Below are 25,126 nucleotides of genomic sequence, written 5' to 3'. Positions count from 1 at the left end.
GTTTGCTTATGTTATGTTTCGCTTGCTATATTTCTAGCTTAAGGTGGAAGCTGAAGTCTGACTTGAGTCTTTTCCTTTTCCAATATAGGCATTTAATAATATAAACTTCCCTTTACTTGCTTTAGCTGATTCCCATAAATTTTCATCTTCATTTGCATTCAGTTCAATATACTTTCGAATTTCTTTTTATATTAAAACTATTTGTGTCTTTATATTTGAAGTAGATTTCTTGAATTCAGTGTATAGTTAGATAAAAAAAAAAGACAATCTGATTATGAGGGTAACTGACAATTTACACTTAATGTAATTGCTATTGATAATGTGATTACTGATATGTTTAAGTCTACCATTTACTATTTATTTTCTATTTGTCCTATGTATTCTTTGTTTCCTTTTCTTCTTTTCCTTCATTCTTCTGGCTTATTTTTTATGGCTACATTTTACCATCTTTGTTGGTTTATTAGTTTTTTCTTTTTATGGTTGCTTTAGGGTTTATGTTCTACATTATCATAGACTACTTGTAAGTATAGGAGCAGTATAGGAACCTTAGGAGTAGAATGCTTTCATTTCCCTCCCACCTTTGGTATTATTGTCAGACATTTCACTTTACATATGTTAACCACACAATACCTTAACATTTTTGCTTTAAGGAGTCAATTATCCCTTGAAGATAATTTAAAATGAGAAAAAAGACCTTCATATCTGGACTATTTTTTTGTGCTCTTCATTCCTTTGCCTAGAAGACTTCTTGTACAATTTTCCTTCGGACTAAATGCAATCTTTAACATTTCCTGCAGGCAATTTTGCTGGTGATAAATTTTCAGTCTTCATAGGTGCGAAAAAGTGTTCATTTTATTTTCATTTTTGAAAGATATTTTTGCTGGGTATAAAATGCTAAGATGAGTTTTTTTCCTTCGGTACTTTAAAGATGTTGCTCCACTGCCTCTGACATTATCTTTCTCTGTGTCTTTTGACTTTAGTTGCTTTAAGAATTTCCTTTGTCACTGTTCTTAAAAAATTTGATTATGACGTGCTTTGGTGTAATCTTCTTAATGCTTGTGCTTCAGGTTCACTGAGTTCCTTGGGTCTCAACTGTTTTCCTCTCTCAGGTATCATAGTCTTGCACTGCCTAATGTCCAATATTTGAAAACTATTTCACATATTTTGTCTCCTTTAACAATTTCATATGGGTAAATCCAATCCCTATTATTCCATCTTGGCCAGAGGCAGAAATTTAATTTCAGATTTCCCATTTTTATCATATAAAAATTTTATTTTTTTGTACTTATTTAACTTTTAAGTTCCATGACAATGTTTTAACTATATACATAAAGTTACTAAAATTGTTTTATTTATCCCTATTCTTTTAATATACGGTAAGTACATGAATAGAAAAAGGCAATAGGAAAATATTAATGGATTCTAATACAGCATGTAGGCAAAACACACTTTGTCTTCTAAATCTGCTTGATAATGATAAATAAAGAAACTTGTTACAAGTCATAATGCTTTCATAATCCACCAGAAAAAAGATCACAGTAGCACCCTTTTATGCTTCAATACAAATGTATTCTCTGAGCCACACTGGGAAAAAGTAACATTTTCATTTTTATTCCTTGAAGTAGTTATTAGCATGTTTACACTTACTAAAAATATCTTTAAATTTTCCATTGCATTGGAAAACCATAAAGTTAGTAAGCTAACTCAATTTCCTTTTTATTTTAGTAAATATTTTCATCTCAAAAGTGAAAACTGGGCAGGAGTACTATTATATAAGGAACACAGTTTAAATCTTTGGAATAAGAGACTATAAGGAAGTAAACAAGCCAGTAACTCCACCTAATCTTATACCACTAAAACTGTTGATCACAGCAGGTAAATGTATACATCTACCTATTGTCAAAGAGGTATAAATTCTGACAATTAACCATTCTAAATTTTATGGTAAGGTCAATAATATAAAATTATTACACACAACATACAAAGAATTAGAGAAAGTTAATGATATAAACCACACACATAAAAAAATCCACACTTCATTTGGGAGAAAAAAATGGCAATAATACAATAATATTTAGTTTCTAATATAAAATGTTCACTGATTATAGGTTGAATCATGTTGGTTGAAACTTTATAGTATAATTTTGCTTGTTATTAATTCATGTGATAATTAGCAGATAAGCAGCTCTGGTCAAATCTTATGAATCCTTAAAAGTTTTCATAAGTAAAATGAAGTCAGCTGAAAGAACACCAACCATGAGTACAGATTTGTCGGAAATACAATACAGTAACATAAATGCAATAGATATATAATGTAATCTGTGCAACAGAAAATTCCAAAAATTGTCTAATCAAATATACAAGTAATAAATAATAGTCATACTTGACTTTATCAAGTTAAAATAATTACTAACGTACTTTGTGTTTTATTAATCAATTACTTAGAAATACCAATTGCCATTTTAAAATTACTTTCTCCATAAAAATAGAATGTGTATCAAATTGTTTAATCCTCAAATATCCAAAAAAATTTGGAAGGCAACTGTCAATTGAAAATATATCTGTTAAAAAAGGTGATTTTAAAACACCCATAACCTATTTTTTGCACAATTTTCTTTTCTTATGAAAAAGGGCACTTAGTGTTTAGCTAAAGCTTTCAGAAAATAAAGATCCTATTGACTTTCCTATTAGGCAGATTATACACTGCACTGCTTTTAATATAAAAATATAAATATTTTTGACAGAGAAGATGAAATAGTGGTTGGTATAAAATCCCATCACTTTTTTACCTAATATATGGGACAAAAAAATTTTTTTCCCGGAGTCCAAGAAAACAGTAAAGATTCCATGCACTTCTGTGTTCCCAGAAACTTCCCAGATCACAAAACATGTAGAAGGTATTTACTGAAATTTCAAAAGTGGGCCCGCAGTCTTTTGTTTTCTTCTCGCAGTCTTTCAATTTCAGCCACTAACCCTTCATTCACTGAGTATCTTTCCAGCAAAGAGTGCATTTCATTCTAGAAAAGGACAAAGATGCTTTTAAAATTACTGGTATTTCACATTTATTTGGCAAGTTATTTTACACATTTATTGTTTCTCTCATGTTCAACTAGCTAAATGATATAATTTGTACTTCATCACCCTTATTACTTCATTAATATAAATAAAAGGTCATACTAAAATTTACATATTTGGAAGGCTTCTATATGCACATTTGGGAAGTTTTCTGTTTACTTATTGAAAAGAAAAAAAAGTTGTAATAAAATAGCCTTATCTAACATAGATTAAAATAAAGCGTGACCTATTAACAACTATTCTACTTATTAAATTTTTAAAACTTTCTGTTTATCAGAGCAACTACATACAACTAAGTAAAAAATATATTGCACTTAAATGGATTTTAAGTATATGCACAACTCTACACTCATTTAAAATAAAATTTGTCATACATACCAACTGCATATGAAACTGTTTAATCATCTCTACTTGCAAATTCACAATGTCTTTATGACATGCTTCTCTAGGGGAGAATATAAAATACTGTTAAAATTGTAACAGTTTACCAAATCTAGATCATTAAAGAAAATGGCTAAGCTCTCATTTTTCAAATTATTGGATGTTAACAATTATTATAATAAAAATAGCAATGCACCTAGCATTTGTTTAATACAGGCTAGGTACTGTTTTTTGTACTTTACATGTAATAACTCATTTAATCTTCACAACTAGGTACAATTATTACCTCCATTTTACCAGTTAAGTAATGGAACCACAGAGCAGTTATAACTCATCCAAAGTCACAGAACCAGTTAAGTGGTGGACCTAGGATAGCACCTAGGATAGGACGGGAGGCTGTCTGCCTCCACTTCACTCCACACCATTCCTTAATATAGAAATTCTCATTAAGGAAAGACACAGATTTATATTACAATGAAATATACACAATTCACTAGGTTATACTATTTTAACTATTATCAATATATTAGCTATTAAAAAAATACTTCCAGTAGAATGGAAAGGGGTGATTTGTGTGGTTGTAACAGCTTACTCATAGAATGCAATTAATTCGTGCTTATAAAAGAATATATGAAAATTGTGAATTATAATAAAAGAAACACTCAGTCACCCACTATATACCTTATGAGCTAGAACATCACCAAAATCATATATACTGCCTGTATGCTCCTGATTCCATCACTTAACTCTTGCAAGAAGCTTAAGAAAAAGACAGTACTCTGATGAATTTTTCTTAAGCAAAGAAATGTTTTAAAAAATACATCTGTATAACAGAGAATATGTACTCAATAATGCTTAAAAGCATTACAAAAAGGGTAGCATATCCTATGTAGTATGTGTATATCTCAGTAGTATACATATACAAAATAATCCAATATCACATTTTCAAGATTTATGTTCTATACATCTGTAATTCACTGATTTGTATTGATGTATACATTTTCCTGTCAATTGATATTTGGATTGTTTTCAAGTTTTATTATTACAATAGTGTTATAAACAATCATTTATATATCTCTCAATCCACGCATGCCAATTTCTATAGATGATATATCCGAGAGTAGGTATTGCTGAGTGATAGGTATGACCCAGATGTACACTTGTATAATGCAAATTGTTTCCTGAAGTGGTATCAATGGACATGCTCATTGTCAGTGTAACAGAATTCCTCTTGCTCCACATCCACATCAAGACTTGTGTTGTCAGACTTTTTACAATATTTTCCCATCTACAGGGTATGAAATGATATCACATTGCATTTTTAGTTCTCTGATTAATTACAGGATTGAGCATCTCTCCCAGTTTCATATCTCTTCTGTGAAATGCTGTTCCATGTCTTTTAACAATTTTTCTATTAAATGTCTTTTTCTTATTTATTAATAAGAGTTCTTTACATAATCTGATCCTTTGTTATGTGAGTACTGCAGATATTTTCTTGTCTTTTCACTTTGTTAATAGTGTCCTGTGATGAGTTCTTATTAATATGCTGATTTACTAAGATACCACAGTCAAATTTGCCAATCTATTTTTAGAAGTAGAATATCCTCTTATTTCTTAATAACTTCCCAACCCTGAAGTCATAAATACTCTTATATTGTGTACAATTTTGCCCTTTACATTTAAACTTTTACTACATGTGAATTTGATCTTTTAATAGCATGAAGTAGGGCTCTATACTTATTTTTCATATGAATAACCATATTTCACAACACTGTTCATTAATTTTCCATATTCTGCACACATATCTGCCATGTTTCCTCTGTCATAGATCACATTTTCATATGTGCATAGGTTTCTTTCTGGCCTATTTGATTCCTTTGGCCAATCTGTCACGCTGTACTATTGCTACACTATTTTAATTATAGCTTAATAATTAAACTTATATCGATAAACAAATCCCCTTCAACATTACTCTTCTCTAGACATGTCTTGATTATTCCTGGATCTTTTCTTCTTTCATATGCGTTTTGGAACTATCTCATCATCATCTTCCAAAAAACCCAGGGATTGAATGTAATTGCATTAAGTCTATAGACCAATTTAGAATAAATGACATCTTCATAATATCTTTCCAGTTAGTTAAATGTTAATGCTTTCTAACAAAATTTTAAAATGTTTTTCTATAAAGATTTTTATAGAAATAATGCCTTATTTTTTCTGTTGCAACTATAAGGGCATGTAAAAATTTTTTTCTCTTTTGCTTTCAATTTTGGTAAAAGCTATTAACAAACTGAAGGAATCAGAAAACTATGACGGTAGCCAGGATTTCTTCTCTTGCAAAGAAGAGAAGTCTACTAGGTAAGTACCACATTTCCTTTTGTTTTTCCCTCTGGAGAATGTGCTGATTCCAGCGTGGGGAAAAGAGGCTGAGCTGAAAACAGTGCCTTGGAGCTTGAGAGAGTCTCACTGGGGTCGGGGGGTGGGGTGGGGTGGGGATGGAGTTTGGGGCTGCCAGAACACCCAAAGCTGCAAGGTCCAAGATCCTGGAAAGAGCACCTGAAGTAAAGTAAATCTGAAACTGTGCAATTTCCCCTGGAGACATCTGTTGATTCCTAAGCAATGCCTATACTGGGTGAGATGACAGTGAAGCCAAACAAAAAGTAGCAGCTCTAAAGAGCAGAGAAAGTATTTTGCAGCCTTATGATGCCGGGGAAATGAAGGTTGAAGTTCAAGACCCATCAAGGTAAAAAGGTCTGTGAATACTGCACACATTCAGCTGACGTTCTCAAAGGCACAGATTAAACACTAGGAATAAAGGCAAACCAGAAATAAACTAGCCCTAAGAAAACCTGAAACCCAGCAAGTACAGACCAGTGATCTGCTAGCCTGAAGAAACTTAAATCTTCTTGAAAAACAACAGAAATAGACCCACAGACTTTCATTTAGGATGTAATCTCTCCAACCCTAGTAAATGAGAACAAGCCAGATTATCTATAAAACCATGTGTTTTAAAATTCAACCACAGAGCTGAGAGTGTAAAGAAACCTAAATGAACTAAAATCTAGAAAATGATGATTCCCTCCTAGCAGAAGAGAGACCCATGATGGTTTTCATCCTCAATAGAGCACTGGGAGAAGACAGTTGTCATTGATGAGTAAGGAGAACTAGATGAATTTTTTACAGATTTGTAAAGGCCAAATGAAGACTGGCGTAACAGTTCAGAACCCTAAAGAGTCCCGGCCACAGAGAAAGTCTGCAGGCCTTCACTGAGTACTTCTGTAAAAACAGGGGCACAGCAAGAGGGCTGAGAGAGATTCCTCCCACCCTCCACCCCCACCCCCTACCACCAACACATAAGGAACAGATACACAAAGCCTAGTGAAGACCTGGGTTAGGGGAGAACTGAGAGTAACCTCTCTTAAGCTCTGAAGCACTCCAGGCCAGGCCCTTGTGGAGAAGGAAGCCACACTCCATAGCTGAGGAAGAACTGCCCAGAGAGATTCCCTCACGGCCTCCTTTGTGCACCCACTCTGAGACATAGCTGTGCAAGACCTACTGTGCAGAGCAGGGAAATTTACAGAAACCCTTTGAGCCATTCTGGATCCTCGCTGAGTCCCAGGCAGAGGCTGCCTATGGTAGGTGGAGTGCAGAAGAGCTGAGAGAGGCCCCTACCCACACCCTCTCCTCAGGTACAGGAATGCAAGGCATGCAGAAAGCTGAAGGCAGGACAGGTATCTTTCTAAGGACGTCACAGCAGAAGGACTCCCTTTCCATGTTCCCAATGTTGCTTTGTTCACATATTATAGTCAGCTATATCCAGATGATTCTGCTTTTTTGCCATATATATGCATTCCTGAAAAACCTCATATTCTTTAAAATTATGTACTAAAAATAATGGAGACAAATTTTTAAATTTTAATATATAATAGAATATTCAACCTTAAAAAAGGAAATCTTGCAATATTCAACATGTATGAACATGAATGACATAATGCTAAGTGAAATAAGCCAGTTACAGAGAGACAGACAAATACTGAATGATTCTGCTTATATGAGATATCAAAAATAGTCAAACTCATGAAAACAACAAATAGAATTGCAGCTGTCAGGGGCTGGGGAGAAGGGGAAACAGGGAGTTGCTAATTTACGAGTATAAAATTTCAGTTACACAAAGTAAGTTCAAGAGATCTGCTCTACAGCACTGTGCCAATAGTTAACAATACTGTACTGTACACTTAAAAATCTATTAAGAGAGTAGATCTCATCTTAAGTGTTCTTACCAAATTAAAACTTTTTTTAAAAAGGAAGAAAAAAGAAAATAATAGGACTTAGGGAAAAAGGATTAGGGCAGACCACTCAAAACAGATAAAACTTTATAACCAAAGCACTATAAAAACAAATAAATCCTAATAAAAATACTAGCCTAGTTTAAATATTAAAATATTTAATAAAAAGACTTCGCCTTAAAAAAGTGATTGTCACTTGATAAAAGGGGAAAGAAGACAGAAGGAAGCATTGAGCTGTCAAGCACGAAGGCAAAAATAAAACGTCCAAAAATGGAAGAATAATCACAAAATAAGTACTTCCTCACACAGAACACATAGTCAAACTGGTTAAGAGGAAGGGTTTAGAAAAAGATGGACACTGATAGGTGGTTTGCTGCTTTCAGCAATGTTTACGCACTTTGTTGTGGATGCTGTTACACGAACCAACAAAATTTATTCATCATATTGTCATCGCTGCTTTATCTATCAATCATAAATGAATTAATTCACATTAAAGAAACACACATCATAGTAGGACAGATTGTACCTTTCCCAGTTAAACTATAAGGACTTTGAAAGCAGACCATTCATTTTTGCATCCTTAGTATCTGGTACATATACTAGACATACTGTAAGTGTTAAAATGATTATTTTTCTTTGAAAATTGTATATGTTAACATTTAAAAATGTTTATTCAAAACACTGTTAACATTAAAAAGAGACATGTACCAACAAAAACTGCACATCTCCAACATTCTTACTCATGATAACTAAATCTGAGTTAGAATACTAAGTAACTATAGGTCAGAAAGAAAACAGATCTTAATAATTGGTAATAGCCTCCAAAATATATTGAGATGATAGGTAAAAGGAAGAAGCATTCTAGAACACATTCTTACAATGTTCAAAATTCAAAGAATGAGAAGACAAGAATAGATAGGTACAAGAATTTTTTAACTGAAGTGTTACATTCTAATGCATTCTATTTGAAAATTTTCAGAATTCTTTTTAAAGATATTTTTCTCTATACATTGCACCTAGCAAACTTAACAGGTGATCTATAAATACTGTACATAAGGATCCCATTTGAGCTTACCGGAATCCATCTACATTTTGATGATTAAAAAAATCCACAATGGCTGCCTACTTTTTAGAATGCCCTGCCAAATTATCTAATAATTACCCTAGGTAATTGTGCCTTTTCCTGGCTGATATTTAATAAATTCAATCTATGAACATCAACAAAACTCATTATGTTTTCTATGGTTTTATAAACACCAGAACTTTGGCAAAAGCAGTAACCACCAACATTACTTATAGTTCTGGTTTTACACCTAATAAAAAAAGCCAGTTAAGGTATAGATAGAATGATTGCTCAATTACTACCTAAAGTCATCCATTGTTTCCTGTATCATGTTTTGAATAAACCGGATTTGAACAGATGTCAATGGTGCATTTGGCCGATTACTTCCAATGGTATCAGCTATTTTTTCTGAGAGTGAACTGGCAACTCCAGCAGTGACAGAAGATGCTAACTTTGGATCTAAAATAAAAAAGAGAGAAAATATTAATAGTCAACTTCGACTAAAAGACATCAAACATTTCTAAATAAGATTTGGCATGAGAAAACTTGAAAAACTAGAAAAGAACAGTGACACTGAGAAAAATTCACTGTTTGGAATAATACAAATCTTAGAAACTTTCTATGACATTGTTTCTAATAGTCATTTATCTAGATATATAAACTGCCAACTGTCTAATGTAATCATATATGACAGAGGGCTTAATCTTGAAGAATCTCTGAACCACTTCCTCTTATAAAAGATGAATGTGACAAGTTGCAACACAAACTATATAAACCAAGACTATTAAAAACAAACAGAAAAAATATAGGAGCAAAGTAGTGCTACAGGCAAAACCCTAGAGTTTAAGTTAATACAATTTATCTACAGAAACCTTAAGGTAAAATACAGATATCTATACAAAAGAGTTGCTTCTATACAAAGTGTTAATTTGTATAGATAACTCTTATAGCTGAACCTAATATCTCCTTAAATGCGATCAAGTTTTTAGGGTCAGTGGTATGAACTCTATGAATAAGACTTTAATATGGGCGGGGGGACAATTTGGGGTAGTTAATGACCTATTTTCAAAGGGTCCTAACACTATATTCCTATCTGTACCATATTAAAGACACAAATTAGGTTGAAAATGAAATTCACACCAAGAGAGTTTCAAATAAATGTAGTTACAGTTAACCACTCATATACATTTTATAGTCTTCTAGTAAGATAGTCAGTCACACTAGAGAAATATCATTAACTTTAAACTCTTTGAACATTTTTACTTTCAGTTTATGATCACTCCATTTATTTATCTTTTCAAGTTAAATAGTGGGAGTTTTCAACTTAACACTTTCAAATATTAAGAAGTTTTATGCACTTACGTGGAGTTGAGGATCCATTAATTGTGGGTTCATATAGTAACTGGGCTTCATTTTCTTTGTCAAATTTCTCAGGACTTCTTGTTTGGTTAGATGATGGAGAGGTATTTATATTCCCAGTTTCAGCACCGGAGATCAACTTTGCAAACTTCACATTTAAAATAAAAAATTACTATATAAATTCTGGTATCATCCATATAATTTGTACTTACTTTTCCCTTTCTATCCAGTAAAGTCAGGTAAAGGAAGAGTAGAAAGAGATACAGAAAGAGAAAAAGATTGCTAGGACTAGTAGCAAAATAAATCAAATTACTCAACAAAACAATCTCAGTGATAACATGATGAGGAAAACCTTATTTACTAAGCATCTGGCTATTGAATATCATTTAAAATTAATTTTAAAAAAATTCCCCAAAGTCTCATGTGTTAACTAGTCAGAAATAAATAAAAAATAAGTCCAAAGACATTTCTGTACTTCTTGAGTGGTGTCTTTTCAATATCATTCTAAAAATATAATTATAAAAATAAATAGACATACTGCACAAAAGACTAAGCCTTCCTGGTAATATCTGATCATTTTAAACCATTACATAATAATTCACTTCTATATTGAATATTGTATTATCATAAAAAGTAATGATAATGAATTATATCAAGTTGCTCTAAGACCAAGAGCAAAGGACTTGACCACCAACTTGGTGCTTTCTGCTGCAGTGAAAATACATTCTAAAAAATCTGGGAATAAAATATTCTTACATAGTTAAATCAGGATTCTTGTTAAAAAAACAAACAAACAAACAAACAAAACATAGTATAAGTTTAAAACTTCTGTTACCTTCAACATACTCAGAGACAGATTTCAAAAGTATCCTTTAGTTTTGAACATGTGACATCAAGATATGAATATTTTTCTACTTAGTAAGTGCATAGCACTGTCAATAATTAGGACACATCCAACAGCCGCTGCCTGTTTTCTAGAGATGAACTTCATTATGCTTGTTAGTGATAAACACACACAGTGAGTTCAGTATCATTTTCAGGCAGATACCTGTTTGAAGGAGTCTTTAGGTTCTTGTTTTCCCAGATATGTTTTCTTAGATTCAGCTATCAGATCATGACTTTCATTTTCTTCTTTCCCTGGAGATCCCATGAGGACATTAAGAGGACTAGAATGCAAAACTGAAGTGCCTGAAGATCCTGGATGTTTTCTTGGAGGAAACATTGAGTTCAATTGTGTTAAAAAGTCAAGACCTGAAAAGGAAGAGAAAAAAAACACATTTGCATAAGATGTTCCCAATCTTGGATATTTAACAGAAGCACTTAACACGACAGACAGGTTAATGCAGTAGAAAGACATGGGATTTGGATTTAGCAGGCAGGTTCATTTGTCAGCTCTAGCCCTTATTTGATGTGTATTTTTAGGCAAAAATCATAAACTCTCCATGACTGCTTCCTGATCTGTAAATGTGAATGATGATATCTATTTCCTTGAGTGGTAAGGATTAAAGGAGATACTGTATGTGAAAATACTTCGAGAACTGCAAAACGAAATTAACGTTTTAGTCAGTATTAGTTTTCGATAAACTGAAAATTGTTAATTTGGTACACATCTGGGCAGGCAGCCTCTAAGATGGCTCCTAATGATCCCTGCCTTTCAGCCTGGATCCTTGCCTTTGTGTAATACCCTTCCTTTAAATGTGAATTGGACCTAGTGACCTGCTTCTAAAAAAAAGAATACAGCAAAAGTGGTGGGATGTCATTTTCGAGATTAGGTTATAAACACACTGTGACTTCCATTTTGAATGCTCTCTGTCACTCTCTTGCTCACCAACTCTGAGAGAAGTTAGTTGCCGTGTTGTCAGCTGCCCTGTGGAAAGGCCCACAGGAGAAAGAACTGATTGATGTCTTTGGCCAACAGTCATATGAATGAATTTGGAAGCAGATCTTTGAGTAGTTAAGCCTTGAGATGACTGCAGCCATGTGGAAACCCTGATCAAAGCACCAAGAGAGAGCTAACGCCACAGGCACTCAGTTAAGCCATGCTCAGATTCTTAACCCACAATTATGAGATGATAAATGCTCCTTTAAGATTCAAAATGGTGGTGTAATTTGTCGCACAGTAATAGATAACGCAATATCACTTATCATTTTTATAAAAATACTTCTCAGTGGTCCTTACCATCTCCATTGCCTGAGGGCTCATCACCTCCCTTGTTAACTCCAGTATCTATAAGAAAAGTAGAAAATCAAGTTTAAAAGAGAAAACGATACCATAGCAACTTAGGTTTCCTATTCATTTCCCAGAGTTCAGAGACTAAGAAGAAAAATCTAAGTAAAGTTAAAGCTAGTATTCACATAAACTTCCGTTTTTGTTCTTAGCTTCATGTATAGCAGCAAATATGAAAAGATAATTCTATGATATAGTCATTTAACAAGACAGCAAAGTATACTAGACGAAGCAGTATAGTAAACTCAAAAGATTTGTTTGTAATCTAGTTCTGCCCATCCTTAGCAGCTTTGTGATCTTGGACAAACCTTTAATACAATTAAGCTTCAGTTTCTGCATCTGTATAAGGGTGATAATGCCCTGATCACTTCACAAGATTGTTTTGAGAATCAATGGAAATAATGCAAAAATATTTTGCGAGCAATACAATGCTATAAAAACCATAAGGTTTTATTAATCTTTATTTCAGTGGTAGAATATTTTAATACTGTTAATATTTCCAATTTACTAATTAACGACAAAAAATTGCTTAACTCCATTTTACCAGATTAATAGAAAGATGGTCAATGGTCACAAAGAAATTCAACAGAAATTCGAATGGCCAATAAATTATCATAAAAGATTATCATATAAGTAAAACTGTCATCCATCTATCCATCCATCCATCTATCTCTCTGCATGTGTGTATATATACCTAGTAATTGCATTGTTAGAAGTTATTAGTTTTGCCCTAACAAAAGCAGTATTCTTTTTTAAAAGATTAAAACACAAATCTCGATAATAAAAATCAGTACTATATTTAGTACCCTTATTTTCTTATTACTAACATAAACCTAATAAATAAAGGGCATATGGCTCATACACTAATCGTATTTTCAAAAATAGCTTAAGTAATTAAAGAGGAATTTCTATGCATTAGTCATTTCTCTTAAAACCATTAAAGAGAATTTCATTTATAACTCAAAACCCTCCAAAAAGCCCCTTTCTTACATCCTTCAACTCAAAAGTTAACTCCATGGGTTCTCAATAAGCCACAACTCCTCCAACTGGGTACTAACTTCTGAACCCTTCTCAACTCCAGCCTAAGCCACTTTTCCCTCCTTGGCCCACATCCTTCCTATCTTTACCTTTAACTATGGAGTCTGACCTCCCTTCCTCCTGAAACAAAGGAATCCTTCCTCTTTCATTAGGAAGATAAGGGAATTTGACCTGGCAATTGAAGTAGTCATTTTCAGGTTGGGGTAAGGTAGAAGACGCAATAATTCTGTACTATCAAATATGTATTTATTCTTTCTCATTATGAAATTCATTGTAGAAAACTGGAAAATAGGCAATTTTAAAGTAAAAAATGAAATTTTATAAGATTGTGAGCAGATGTAACAATTTAATCATCCTGCTACTGTTAACATTTAGATTTGCTCATTTTTCACTATTATATATAAACAGTAAACATACAAATATTTGTGGGCTTCTCTGAGTATTTCCTTAGGTAGATTTACAGAAATAAAATTAACAGGCCAAAAAGTATGAATAGTTAAGCCTGCCAAATTATCTTCCAGAAATTTACCCATATTGTTGATAATACTGCTATTATTAGCTGTGAAACTGTCTCATTATAGGAAACAGAATGGACATGAGTACCAAAAAAAACACAGCCAATGTGCCTAGTTCATATAGTGTGAACAACAATGATAAATAATGTTTCCATTTATCAGGCTGGCAAAGTTTTTTGCTGTTTGTTTCCTTTTCTTTTTAACAGCAACATCTACTAGCCATATTTCTCCATGAAAACATTTAATAAATACCAATTAAATACTAATAATCACAGAACAATTTTTTTTTAAGTTAGGAAGATATATTTTGCTTATCCAAATATCTAAGATTTTATGAAAATTTATTCAGAAGTAGATACAAGTAAAAAAGATTACCTTTAAAGGCCAAACTTCCTTTAAGAAATTTCTGTGGAAATGAAAATCCTAACTTAAGAGCTTTCTGCATAGTTCCCATGTAAAAATTACCCATATATATTTTAGAATGATAACATTTGAAATATCAGGGTGAAGAAAAAGATATCACCTTGAGGACTGAGTAAGTTAGCAAACTGTCATGAAAAGAGTTAGTTAAACTGAAGCTATTACCCACATCTTTTCGCCAGAATAAAAATGTAATGACGACCAGCAAGAGAACATGACCCTCTGATTTCAACAGACTTACCATCTCTGATAGGTGAAAACATGTCACCTAAACTACTTTTTCCAGTATCATCCAAGCTGGAGAAATCCTGATTTTTTCCACTGTCTGTTTCCTTAGTTAAAATATCCGTATTGATGCTTCGAGGCAAACCTTATAGAAATTATATACAAAAATAAGAGTTCTTACATCTAAGTAAATTTATCATCAGAAGCTAGGTTCTAAAAATTAATGCATTACCCATATTATTGGTAATATTACAACTGTCACATCAAGAAAAAAAAAAGCAGAATTTAACAATAGCCCAGTTAACCATCATTTTCATGGAATAAAAGGCTCCCCGCCAAAAGCAAATAACTTATGTATTCATACAATACCACCTTATTTTAGCCATTTTGATTGGATTTTTTTTCTAAAATAACACATACTTTTCTTCCCTCTTAATACCAAACATAAATTACTTTTGTTACTAAATGACTCAGACTTAATCTATCCAGAAATAATTATTTTTTAAAAAGTCTGTAAGGCATATGTAACACAAAGCCTAACAGCAGGATTCAAGTCAGTTGTTTCCCCAACTTCCAGTGAATAGATTTTTTCCCTCTTCTGTCTTTTCCTTCACTAACAGTGGGAGCTTAACATTGCTCTCAGCATTACTGACCTCAAATGACTTCAATAACCTCACAATAGTTTACTAAGAGGAAGGAAAACAGAATACCAAACTCATAAAGAATAGTAAAGTAGACAAAAATAAGGAGGCAGATAGCAGTTTATTGTTTACTCCTTGAGTGGCTGTTTCCTACTGAAAATGAGCACAAGTAACAAGTCTGCAGAGGTTGTCTTCAATAACTCCATTCAGGACACTTTCAGTAGAAGCAACATGAACTTTCTTCAAACTCTGGATTTATTTTACCAGAAGCTTGAAATAATAATAATAGTAATGATGATGATCATGATGACAATATTAGTCACACCATAACTTACTGATCGCCCGCTATGTTCCAGGAACTTTTGATATATTTTCTCTGATTTTCACAATAACCCTAAATGTTAAATATTATCTAAAAAGAGAAAAATAAGGCTCAGAATGGTCAAGAAAATTCTCCACAATCATCCTTGTAGGAAGTACAGACCTAAGACTTAAGCCTAATATACTCTTAATGTTTCAGAGAGAAAAAATTGTGTGTGTGTGTGAGAGAGACAGAAAATGAGGAAGCAAATGTAGCAAATTTATAAAATGGTGGCTATGCTAGACACTAGAGCCTAGGAGTTCTTTGCGCTACTATTATAACTTTTTGTAAGTTTGCAATCCTTTCAAATAAAATAAACAAAAATTTTTTTAATATGGGTGCTGAGCAAACATTCATTTTGCCAGAAACTTTGCTAATCAGCCAAAGAGCAGTTAATCAGTGATCGTGCAGACCCAAGTCTTTAGTTTCCTAATTAATGCTGTCATCATCAAACATGAGCCTCCTTATTAAAAACTAAGTGAATAACAGTAAAACCTTGGAAAATTTACAGTAAATGAAAGAATCTTTATTTCATTTAATTTTTGAAATTTAGGCATAAAGTTAATAATAAAATAATTTTGAAAATAATAAAGCAATTTTCAGTTAATTCAACATCTTGGCAAACATTATTCAAAGTTACAGTTCTTCTTTTAAGTATATAGCAATAGTATTTATTTACAGGAGTTCTTATGTAAGGATCTAATTATTTTTCTATAAAATATATAATGATTTTAAGTAAGGATAATGTAGATATTCACAGAAAATTTACAGTGAATATACTTATTACTCTAAAAAACTATTCCACATTATCAAGGCTATCAAATTCAAGTTTTGCTTATACTTGGGGATAGTAAACTTAGACTGAGAAGGCACCAACAAATATTTTTGTCAAAGTCAAGTACTTATTCTAAAAATTAAAGACGACATGGATACATCTATTTTTAATAAGGATATTTTGGAAATATACTGGTATATATACTATATAGATAAAAATATCTGTTCCAAGTTGACAGTTTAGCACAGCTTCTTAAAATAAAAACCAGAAGGTTTTCATGAGTTTAGGGAATATGATCTTTATTGTGGGCAAAGAATATATTCTACAGTAAGTGCGGGGAAGCTTATCGTCAATTTACACCTTCACAAAGTCTAAATGAATTCTTCATTAAGAAACGCATCAATATGATTATCAGAGTAGAAAAATACATTTAAAATTACAACATATTCATTTGGTTTTAGTTAATAAACTACTACAATCTGCTTAGCATGTGCCAGGCACTAGCCAACATCTAAATATGTTCATTTCATCACTTGACTCACCTCCCATTCTAAAATATGAAAAGGAGTCATTAATAGCCTTTCTCCAAAAAAAAAACCCAAAAAACCTGAGATCAACTCATGACATCATCAATATTCCATTCTCTACTAATTAATCTGAAGATACAATGGAAAGTCATCCAGTTTAGTGATACTAAGAATGAATAAATTTCTAAGTTGACATTATTGTTTTTAAGATATTTTTTTCCAACAGAAGTTCGGTTAAATAGAATAAGTACCTTTCATTAATTTTTAAAAGACTTATAGTGGAAGTTAAAATTTTCACTTCTTCAATGATATCTACTAACATATTACCTAAATACTCAAGTAAATTTGCATCCTAGGTTCTTGAAAAAAGTGCTCATCATATACATAGGGGTGGGGTGAGGTCACTCTAAACAGTATGCATAAGCAACATTTACCTGCTTTGTCTTGAGCAACAACTGCTCCTTTCCCCACAGCTGTTGTCATGGGCTGTGGCAGAATTGTGGCGATGGAAGTGGTGGTTGCGTCTCTGACGATTCCAGAATTCTGAACTCCTCCACCAGCAGCGCTCACACTGACGGTTCGTTTGTTGACAGCTGACGGCTTATTTGAAGAGCCTTTATTTAAACTTGACTGAAATGTAATGGAATATTTAAAAGCTCAGGTTTCTAATGCTCTATACTGTTATTAATATTTTATAATTCCTCGTTACATTAAAAATATGTATATACTTTCCCTTACAAATCTTAAGCTTGCTGGTGGATCTAAGAGTCCCTATGAACCAAAAGCCTTTAAAAATATTTTTGAAAGTATGAGAATCAAGTGTAAAATTAACAAAACATAGTTTTAAAACCACACATCAAATATCTTTGCACTAAAATTATTTTAAATGCTTTCATATAAAAATAATGATAAATCAAATCTACATGGTGTTTAATTGATTGAAAACATTTCCATGAGCTAGATTTATTTTGTAAAATCAAAAATGCAGAAAATAAAGGAAATACCTTACCTTAGAAAGAGCAGTAGAGTACTGAAATGCTATACACTGCACAGATGTCTTGTGAGCACTGATGGTTTTAACTGGTGATTTCAACATCCTTAAATCATACTGATATATTTTCCCACGGGAAGATCCAATAGCCAAACTGGCTCCATCAGGGATGAAATCTACTGCAGTTAGAGGACTGTCAGCCACTAAAGTTTTCACTAGCCTTTGGGAAGGAGAACAAAGTATATATAGACATGAGCACATACAGGTACGTAAGCTTATATGACACTTAAGTAACTGTATACCAAAACCCAACTTACTTAGACCTCGGCAAACGGCATACACATCCCAAATATTGTTTAAAGTAGAAATTTAGAATTAGACTTAGAGACATTTCTAATATAATGGCATGTAAAGGAACTGCTGAACACTCTATCGTAATTTTCTATTCTCTTCTAATAGGTACAGTCTACATCTTCTAGAAACAGTACCTATTTAAGTAATTATTACTTTGGCAGTGAAGGTGACAGAATTCCTGGGTATTACTCCATAAACAAGGGCTCTACCCTTGGGGTTAAGGAGGCTCTCGGCATCCACTTTCCACTTACTGACCTGCTTAAGCCTCAAGAGGGCTGTGACCTTTCACAGGGGAGCAGCTGCTATTTGTTCTTAGTTGTGCATCTTTTGACCAAAAAGCTAACAGAACCCATGTGGCTTGATCCTCAGGAAGCTAAAACAGAAATATGGATACTGATCTGCTGAAGCTGAGCTCTTTGCTGGAGTGTCTAATGTAAGAGAGGAATGGCTTACTAACTCAGGTCTCTTAGTAATTTGTTCAAAAAAAAAAAAAAAGAGTGAAAAAGAAAAAAGAAGCACATGAAATAAGTATCAGTTAAACTTTTAACAAGGGCTGACAGTACAGGTCCTTCCCCAGTAGTAACATTACCATTTTCTTCTACATGCTCTTTAGCTACTGTTAAGTATCTTGAATATATGTGTGGTGTTCTTGCAGCTTTTTTAAAAGCTAATCGAGCACCTCTGCAACTCTGAGAAGGATATGAAGGCACAATGGACCCAATTACTTAGATTATCCTTTAGCTCTAGACTAGTGGTTCTCAACTGGAGGCAGTTAAGATGTCACAACTGGGGAAGTGCTCCTGGCATCTAGTGGGTAGAGAGGCCAGGAATGCTGCTAAATATCCTACAATGCCTAAGACAGCCCCAACTCCAAATCAGAAATTATCCAGCCCCAAATGTTTATAGTTTAGAAACCCTGCTTTAGATAAAGAATTAATTTTAAAGCAAATTAATCATATTGCTTTAAAGCTTTACATATTTAGTTGCATGCTAAAATAAATATGTGAAATCATTAACATGCTATCTCTCAACATGCACAATCCAGAAGCACTCTCAAGAATGCCCACGCCTCATCTACTTTTTTCTGTATGGGAAGAAAAAGAAAAACATCTATCTTACCAGGTATCAGGTACACAAATTTTAGAGCTCTTGAACATTAACCAGAGGTCCATACTAATCACAAATATGTCTGCTATTGAGATATTTATTACTAAATTAAGAAATGAGCATGGCACACTTACTTCTTACTTGAAGTGTCATAAAGAATGATTCTTTTATCCAAGCCTATGGTTACAAATAGCAATTCATTGACAGGAGAAAAACAGATGCCTGAAGCTGGAGCTTTATGTGTATTGTCAAAGTTATGATAGGGACTCTGACTATTCACATCCCATAGAGTTACTATTCCATTATCCGAGACACTGCCCAGTAGTGATTTCTTAAATAAGGAGTACTTCAAATGCCGAACAGGCTGTAAAAATAAAAATAAATTTTATGTAATTGCAAGCATTCATAAGAACATTTTACATAAATAATGGCCAACCACCAAGCACAATACTCGCAGGACTTGGGACTTCTCTGGTTTATAAGTTAACAGGTGTCAATCATAACAACCATAAAATCATTTAATGGGCTATATAAGATGACTCCAAGACATACCAATATTCTAGTAATTGAATATTTGTCATGATTTTATTATCTTGGAGTATAGCTACCTCAATCTCCTTTTTCCAGAGGAAAAATATAATACATTGAAATTAATTGCATTAATTCACAGGGTTAAAACATCCACCATAAATACAAGACCCAGTTATAGCGAAATCACAAATAAGTATAAGGGAACACTAGCAGAGGATAAACAATATTTGTATTCTATATATGTTTTAGATATTTGGATGTTTTGATGAATCTGAGTATCCAAGGCACTGGCAATTCAACACCTAAAGCATAATAAAAATTAACTAAATCACGAGGAGAAACTATCTAGACTGGGGATGGATATACCCATTCTTTCAAAAGCATCAGCCTGAGGGCAATGCTAGCTTTTCTCTAAACATTTGTCCCTGGGGGCAGTGGAGACATTCTCTCTTTCTAGTTTCTGCTAGATAAACCATAATAAACAAAAATCCAGTTTAAGTAAACAAGTCTGGATTAAAACTGCTTGAAATCTACTTTTACTAAAATACTGCTTTCAAACTTGTATTCATATTGCCATTTACTGTGCTAAAAATTAAGTACTTCACATTAAATTTTTCCCTGTGAAGGAACAGCAATCTAAATATACAAATTAAGCAGAATCCACTTGAGTGGGGAACTGGCTGTAAGATACCTTCAAACAGTTAAGTTATAGTCCTGAGTCAAGCAATGAATTAGGTTCTAGTAGGCAAGTTTCAGCTTTATATTTGGTCCTAGATAAAACTGGCATGGAATAAATGTCAAATCTGAGCAGATTTAGTTTGTTTGTTCTATCTAATTTAATCTTTTATATTCCAAAAAGATTTTAAACCACTGGCTTTTAGATATTAAAAACTCATATTCTACTTACTTCGAAGACGTTCAAAATAGTATGTATTAGCCTTCGACAAAAAAAATATTTAGAGAAAACATTACTAGTGAATTCTACTAAACATTCAAATATTTAATACCTATCCTTCTCAAACTCTTCTAAAAAATTGAAGAAGAGGCAATACTTTCTAACTCACTGTATAAGGCCAACATTACCCTGATACCACAACCTGGCAAGGATAAGAAAAAAAAAAAGAAAAGAAAACTACAGACCAACATCTGTGATGAATACAGATGCAAAAATCCTAAACAAAATACTAGCAAATCAAATACAACAATACATTAAAAAGGTAATACATTACGATCAACAGGGGTTCATTCTAAGGGTGTAAGGATGATTCAATATACAGATATCAATCAGCGTGATACACATTAACAAAATAAAAGGGAAAAAATATGATCATATCATCAGATGAAGAAAAACTATTTCACAAGATACATCCATTTATGACTAAAACAATGAATAAAATGGTTCTAGAAGGAAAGTACCTCAACATAATAAAAGCCATGTATGACAAACGCTCAGCTAATCTCCTACTCAGTGGTGAAAAACTGAAAGCATTTCCTCTAAGATCAGGAACAAGACAAGGATGCCCACTCCCACCACTGTTACTCAAAATAGTACTGGAAATCCAAGCCATAGCAATCAGGCAAGAGAAAGAAATAAAAGGCATCCAAATTGAGAATGAAGACATCAAATTGTCACTTTTTGCAGATGACATGATTCTTTATATAGAAAACCCTAAAGACTCCATCCACCAAAAACTCTTAGAAACAAACAAAAAAATACAGTAAAGTTACAGGATACAAAATCAATGTACAAAAAATTCACTGTGTTCCTATATACTAACAATGAAATTTCAGAAAAAGAAATGAAAAAAACAATTCCTTTTGCAATTGTGTCAGAAAGACTATCTAGGAATAAACTTAAAGGATGTGAAGGACCTATACACTGAAAACTACAAGACATTACTAAAAGAAATTGAAGAAGACACAAAGAAATGGAAGGATATTCTGTGTTTATGGACTGAAAGAATTGACATAGTTAAAATGGCCATATTACTCAAAGTATCATACAGATTTAATGTAATCCCCATCAAAATCCCAATAGCATTTTTTAAAGAAGGAGAACAATGACAACAAAAAAATCATCAGATTTGTTTAAAACCACAAAAGACTCTGAATAGCCAAAGCAATCCTATGGGGGGAGGGAGGAAGCCAGAGATATCACACTTCCTGACTTCAGATGATACTGTGACGCAACAATAATCAAAACAGCATGGCACAGGGAAGAAAAACAGACACACAGATCAATGGAATGAAAAAAATAAACTCACATATATATATGGGTAAATAACTTTTGACAAAGGCACCAAAAATATACAATGGAGAAAAGAAAGCCTCTTCAATAAATGGTGCTGGGAAAACTAGAGAGCCACATGCAAAAGAACTGAAACTAGACTATTTGTCAGCATACATAAAAATTAACTCAAAATAGATCAAAGACCTAAATGTAAGACCTGAAACAATAAAATACATAGAAGAAAACATAGGCACTAAACTTATAAACCTTGGCCTTAGAGAGGATTTTATGAAATTGACCTCAAAGGCAAGGGAAGTAAAAGCAAAAATAAATGAGACTACATCAAACTTCAAAGCTTCTGCACAGCAAAAGACCAACAAAAAAACAAAAAGGCAACCAACTGAATGAGAGAAGATAATTGCAACAACACCTCCGATGAGGGGCTAATATCCAAAATATATAAAGAACTCATACAACAGCAAAAATAAAACCTCAAACAATCCAATTAAAAAATGGGCAGAGGACCTAAACAGACACTTGTCCCAAGAAGATATACAAATGGCCAAAAGAATATGAAAAGATGGGAAATGTAAATCAAAACCATATTGAGATACCACCTCACACCTATTAGAATGGCTATGATCAACAAGACATGTAATAACAAGTGTTGGAGAGGTTGTGGGGAAAAAGGAACCCTCATACACTGCTGGTGGGAATGTACATTGGTACAGCCACTATGGAAAACAGTACAGACATTCCTCAAAAAATTAAGAATAGAATTATCACATGACTCAGCAATCCCTCTTCTGGGTATCTACCAAAAAATTTGAAGACATTTATTCGTAAAGATATGTGTACCCCTATGCTCACTGAAGCATTATTCACAGTGGCCAAGACAAGAAAACAACCTAAGTGTCCTTTGATAGATGACTGGATAAAGATGTGGTACGTACATACATACACAGTTCCTATATTCAATATTGTTTATGTACCTATTGAATCATCTTTTACACATATTTTTTGAAAAGACCCTTAGGTAGCCACACTGATTCCTTTAAATGCCTCCCCTTTATCTCTTTGATAACATTCATTTCTGAACTTTCTACATCTATTGAATTATCATCTCTTTAAAATAACATTAAGAGAATATCCAATGTTCCTGGATAAACAAAGTATTAATCTACTAAATTCTTTTAAAATAAGTATTAATTTATTTTAGTATCAGCGGCACTTAATTCCCTATCTTGTTCCAGATTCAAGCTATTTATAAGAAAAAAATATATTGCCAAGAAGCTATGAAAAACCCCAGCATTATACACAGCAATTCTATTTTTTCTTAAAATACATTATTATTATATAAGACTGTGTGTGCTTGCGGAGGAGGGAGGTTGTTTCTAAATATAAAAAATACATCACTCACTCTAGATCAGGGATGGCAAACATTTTCTTAAAGGAAAAGAGTAAATATTTTACAGTGCTGTACTGTAAAAAGTTATGAACAATACATAAATAAATGAGCATAGCTGTGTTTCAATAAACCTTTCCTTACAAAAATAACAGCCAGCACATGAGTCATAAGTTTGTTCACCCTGCTATAAACATTTGGAAGAGTGGGGTAAAAAAAAAAACAAAAAAACTATCCATAATCCCACTACCTAGAGAAAAACCAATTAACATTTTGGGAGATATTCTTTTAAGAATTTTTCTGTGTGTATGTATGTTTGTGTGTATTTAGTAAAGTGTTAACAGAAAATCTGAGATTATATTTTATTATTATAAAGTTAGCCATGTCGTTAATATTTTCTACTTCATGACTTTAATAGCTGGATAAACTGGATAATATACAAATGTATGAAAATCAATTTATCTAAATAATCTAATGTTGGACATTTAGGTTATTTCCAATTTCCAAGTACCATAACTACCATCATTTTTAAAAACTGCTAATTTATGAAAATTTGTTATTTCACTGTTGTACACGCTTTACAAGTTCTTGGTTGAAAAATGCTAAGTGATCATTTATCTTCCTTCTTTTGTGAATTACTCATTAATGTGAATTACCCATTAATCTATTTCGTTTATTTTCTATTGGACTATTAAGATTTTTTACGTACTAATTTGGAACTGAATTAATAAGGACATTAATGCTGTCATAGGTATAAATATTTTCCCCATTTTCCTTTCAATTTTGTTGATTTTTTCAAGTCTTTTTGTCGGATTTTAAATTTTTACATACTTAATCAAATTTGTCCCCAATGACTTATGATTTTGTTCCCATGCTTAGAAAAAAAAACCTTCCTTTTGCAGAGACAAGAATGTACATTCATATATTCTTATAGCTTTAGTCTCAAATATATATACTAGATACCATATATGTATGCATCTACATACACACATATACAAAAACACGAATATACAGTGTCCCTTCAAGTCCATTCCCTCTTTCTTCTTGATTCCCAGTGTCCTATTTCAAACACAAATCAACTATCATCGAAGCTAATGTCTACTTCCATTCTCAACAGCTTATTATCCATCCTTCACACTATTGCAACACTAACCTTCTCAAAAATGGAAATCTAAACGTATTTCTGTGTTACTTAAAATCTTTTTAATTGGAGGACTCTGAGAAAATAGTGGTTATGGTGATCACAGAGTTTTTGAATCTTCTTGAATTCCCCCTTTTATGTGTATGTATATGTGTGTGCTTATGTGTGCAAAAAAGACTTAAGCAGACCTGAGACTGTGTATCCTTAGAAAGTCCTGCTTTCAAGGTTGGCCCTTGTCTGACTTCTGGGAACCTGAATTTTGAGAAGGTTCCCAATACCCCAACTGATAAAGACTGGCTCAATGACTGATACGACTGGCTCGCTGTGCCTAAACTTTTTGTGCAAATGTATGGTTTATTGGCTGAACCATAGCTCAACACCTGCTTTCCTAGCATTTGAGTACATGCTAGGCAGACGGTGCCTAGGTAATAAGCCTCCAATAAAAACTCGGGGCAATGACTATCTAATGAGCAG

At 32.9% G+C, this 25,126-nt stretch overlaps 1 protein-coding gene across 3 annotated transcripts in view; it reads right to left on the bottom strand.

Moving 5' to 3' along the window:
• Window positions 1-1,245: 1,245 nt before the first annotated feature.
• The window catches only part of NEDD1 (neural precursor cell expressed, developmentally down-regulated 1), a 43,158-nt gene continuing 19,277 nt past the window's right edge, over window positions 1,246-25,126 (bottom strand). For all 3 annotated transcript variants that reach the window (XM_011365927.2, XM_011365924.2, XM_011365925.2), the window contains exons 6-15: window positions 19,480-19,709; window positions 17,903-18,104; window positions 17,328-17,523; window positions 14,606-14,734; window positions 12,344-12,391; window positions 11,213-11,415; window positions 10,168-10,312; window positions 9,108-9,264; window positions 3,454-3,520; window positions 1,246-3,017 (exon numbers count right to left, since the gene is read on the bottom strand). In XM_011365927.2, the coding sequence (XP_011364229.1) occupies window positions 2,913-3,017; window positions 3,454-3,520; window positions 9,108-9,264; window positions 10,168-10,312; window positions 11,213-11,415; window positions 12,344-12,391; window positions 14,606-14,734; window positions 17,328-17,523; window positions 17,903-18,104; window positions 19,480-19,709 (1,482 nt within the window). In that variant the 3' untranslated portion in view covers window positions 1,246-2,912. The remainder of the gene's footprint in view (window positions 3,018-3,453; window positions 3,521-9,107; window positions 9,265-10,167; window positions 10,313-11,212; window positions 11,416-12,343; window positions 12,392-14,605; window positions 14,735-17,327; window positions 17,524-17,902; window positions 18,105-19,479; window positions 19,710-25,126) is intronic.

The sequence above is a fragment of the Pteropus vampyrus genome, unplaced genomic scaffold (genome assembly GCF_000151845.1).
Source record: "Pteropus vampyrus isolate Shadow unplaced genomic scaffold, Pvam_2.0 Scaffold116, whole genome shotgun sequence".
In the NCBI taxonomy this organism is placed as follows: Eukaryota; Metazoa; Chordata; class Mammalia; order Chiroptera; family Pteropodidae; genus Pteropus; species Pteropus vampyrus.
The sequence above is the reverse complement of the archived record's forward strand: the minus strand, read 5'-3'. Positions and strand labels throughout refer to the sequence as shown.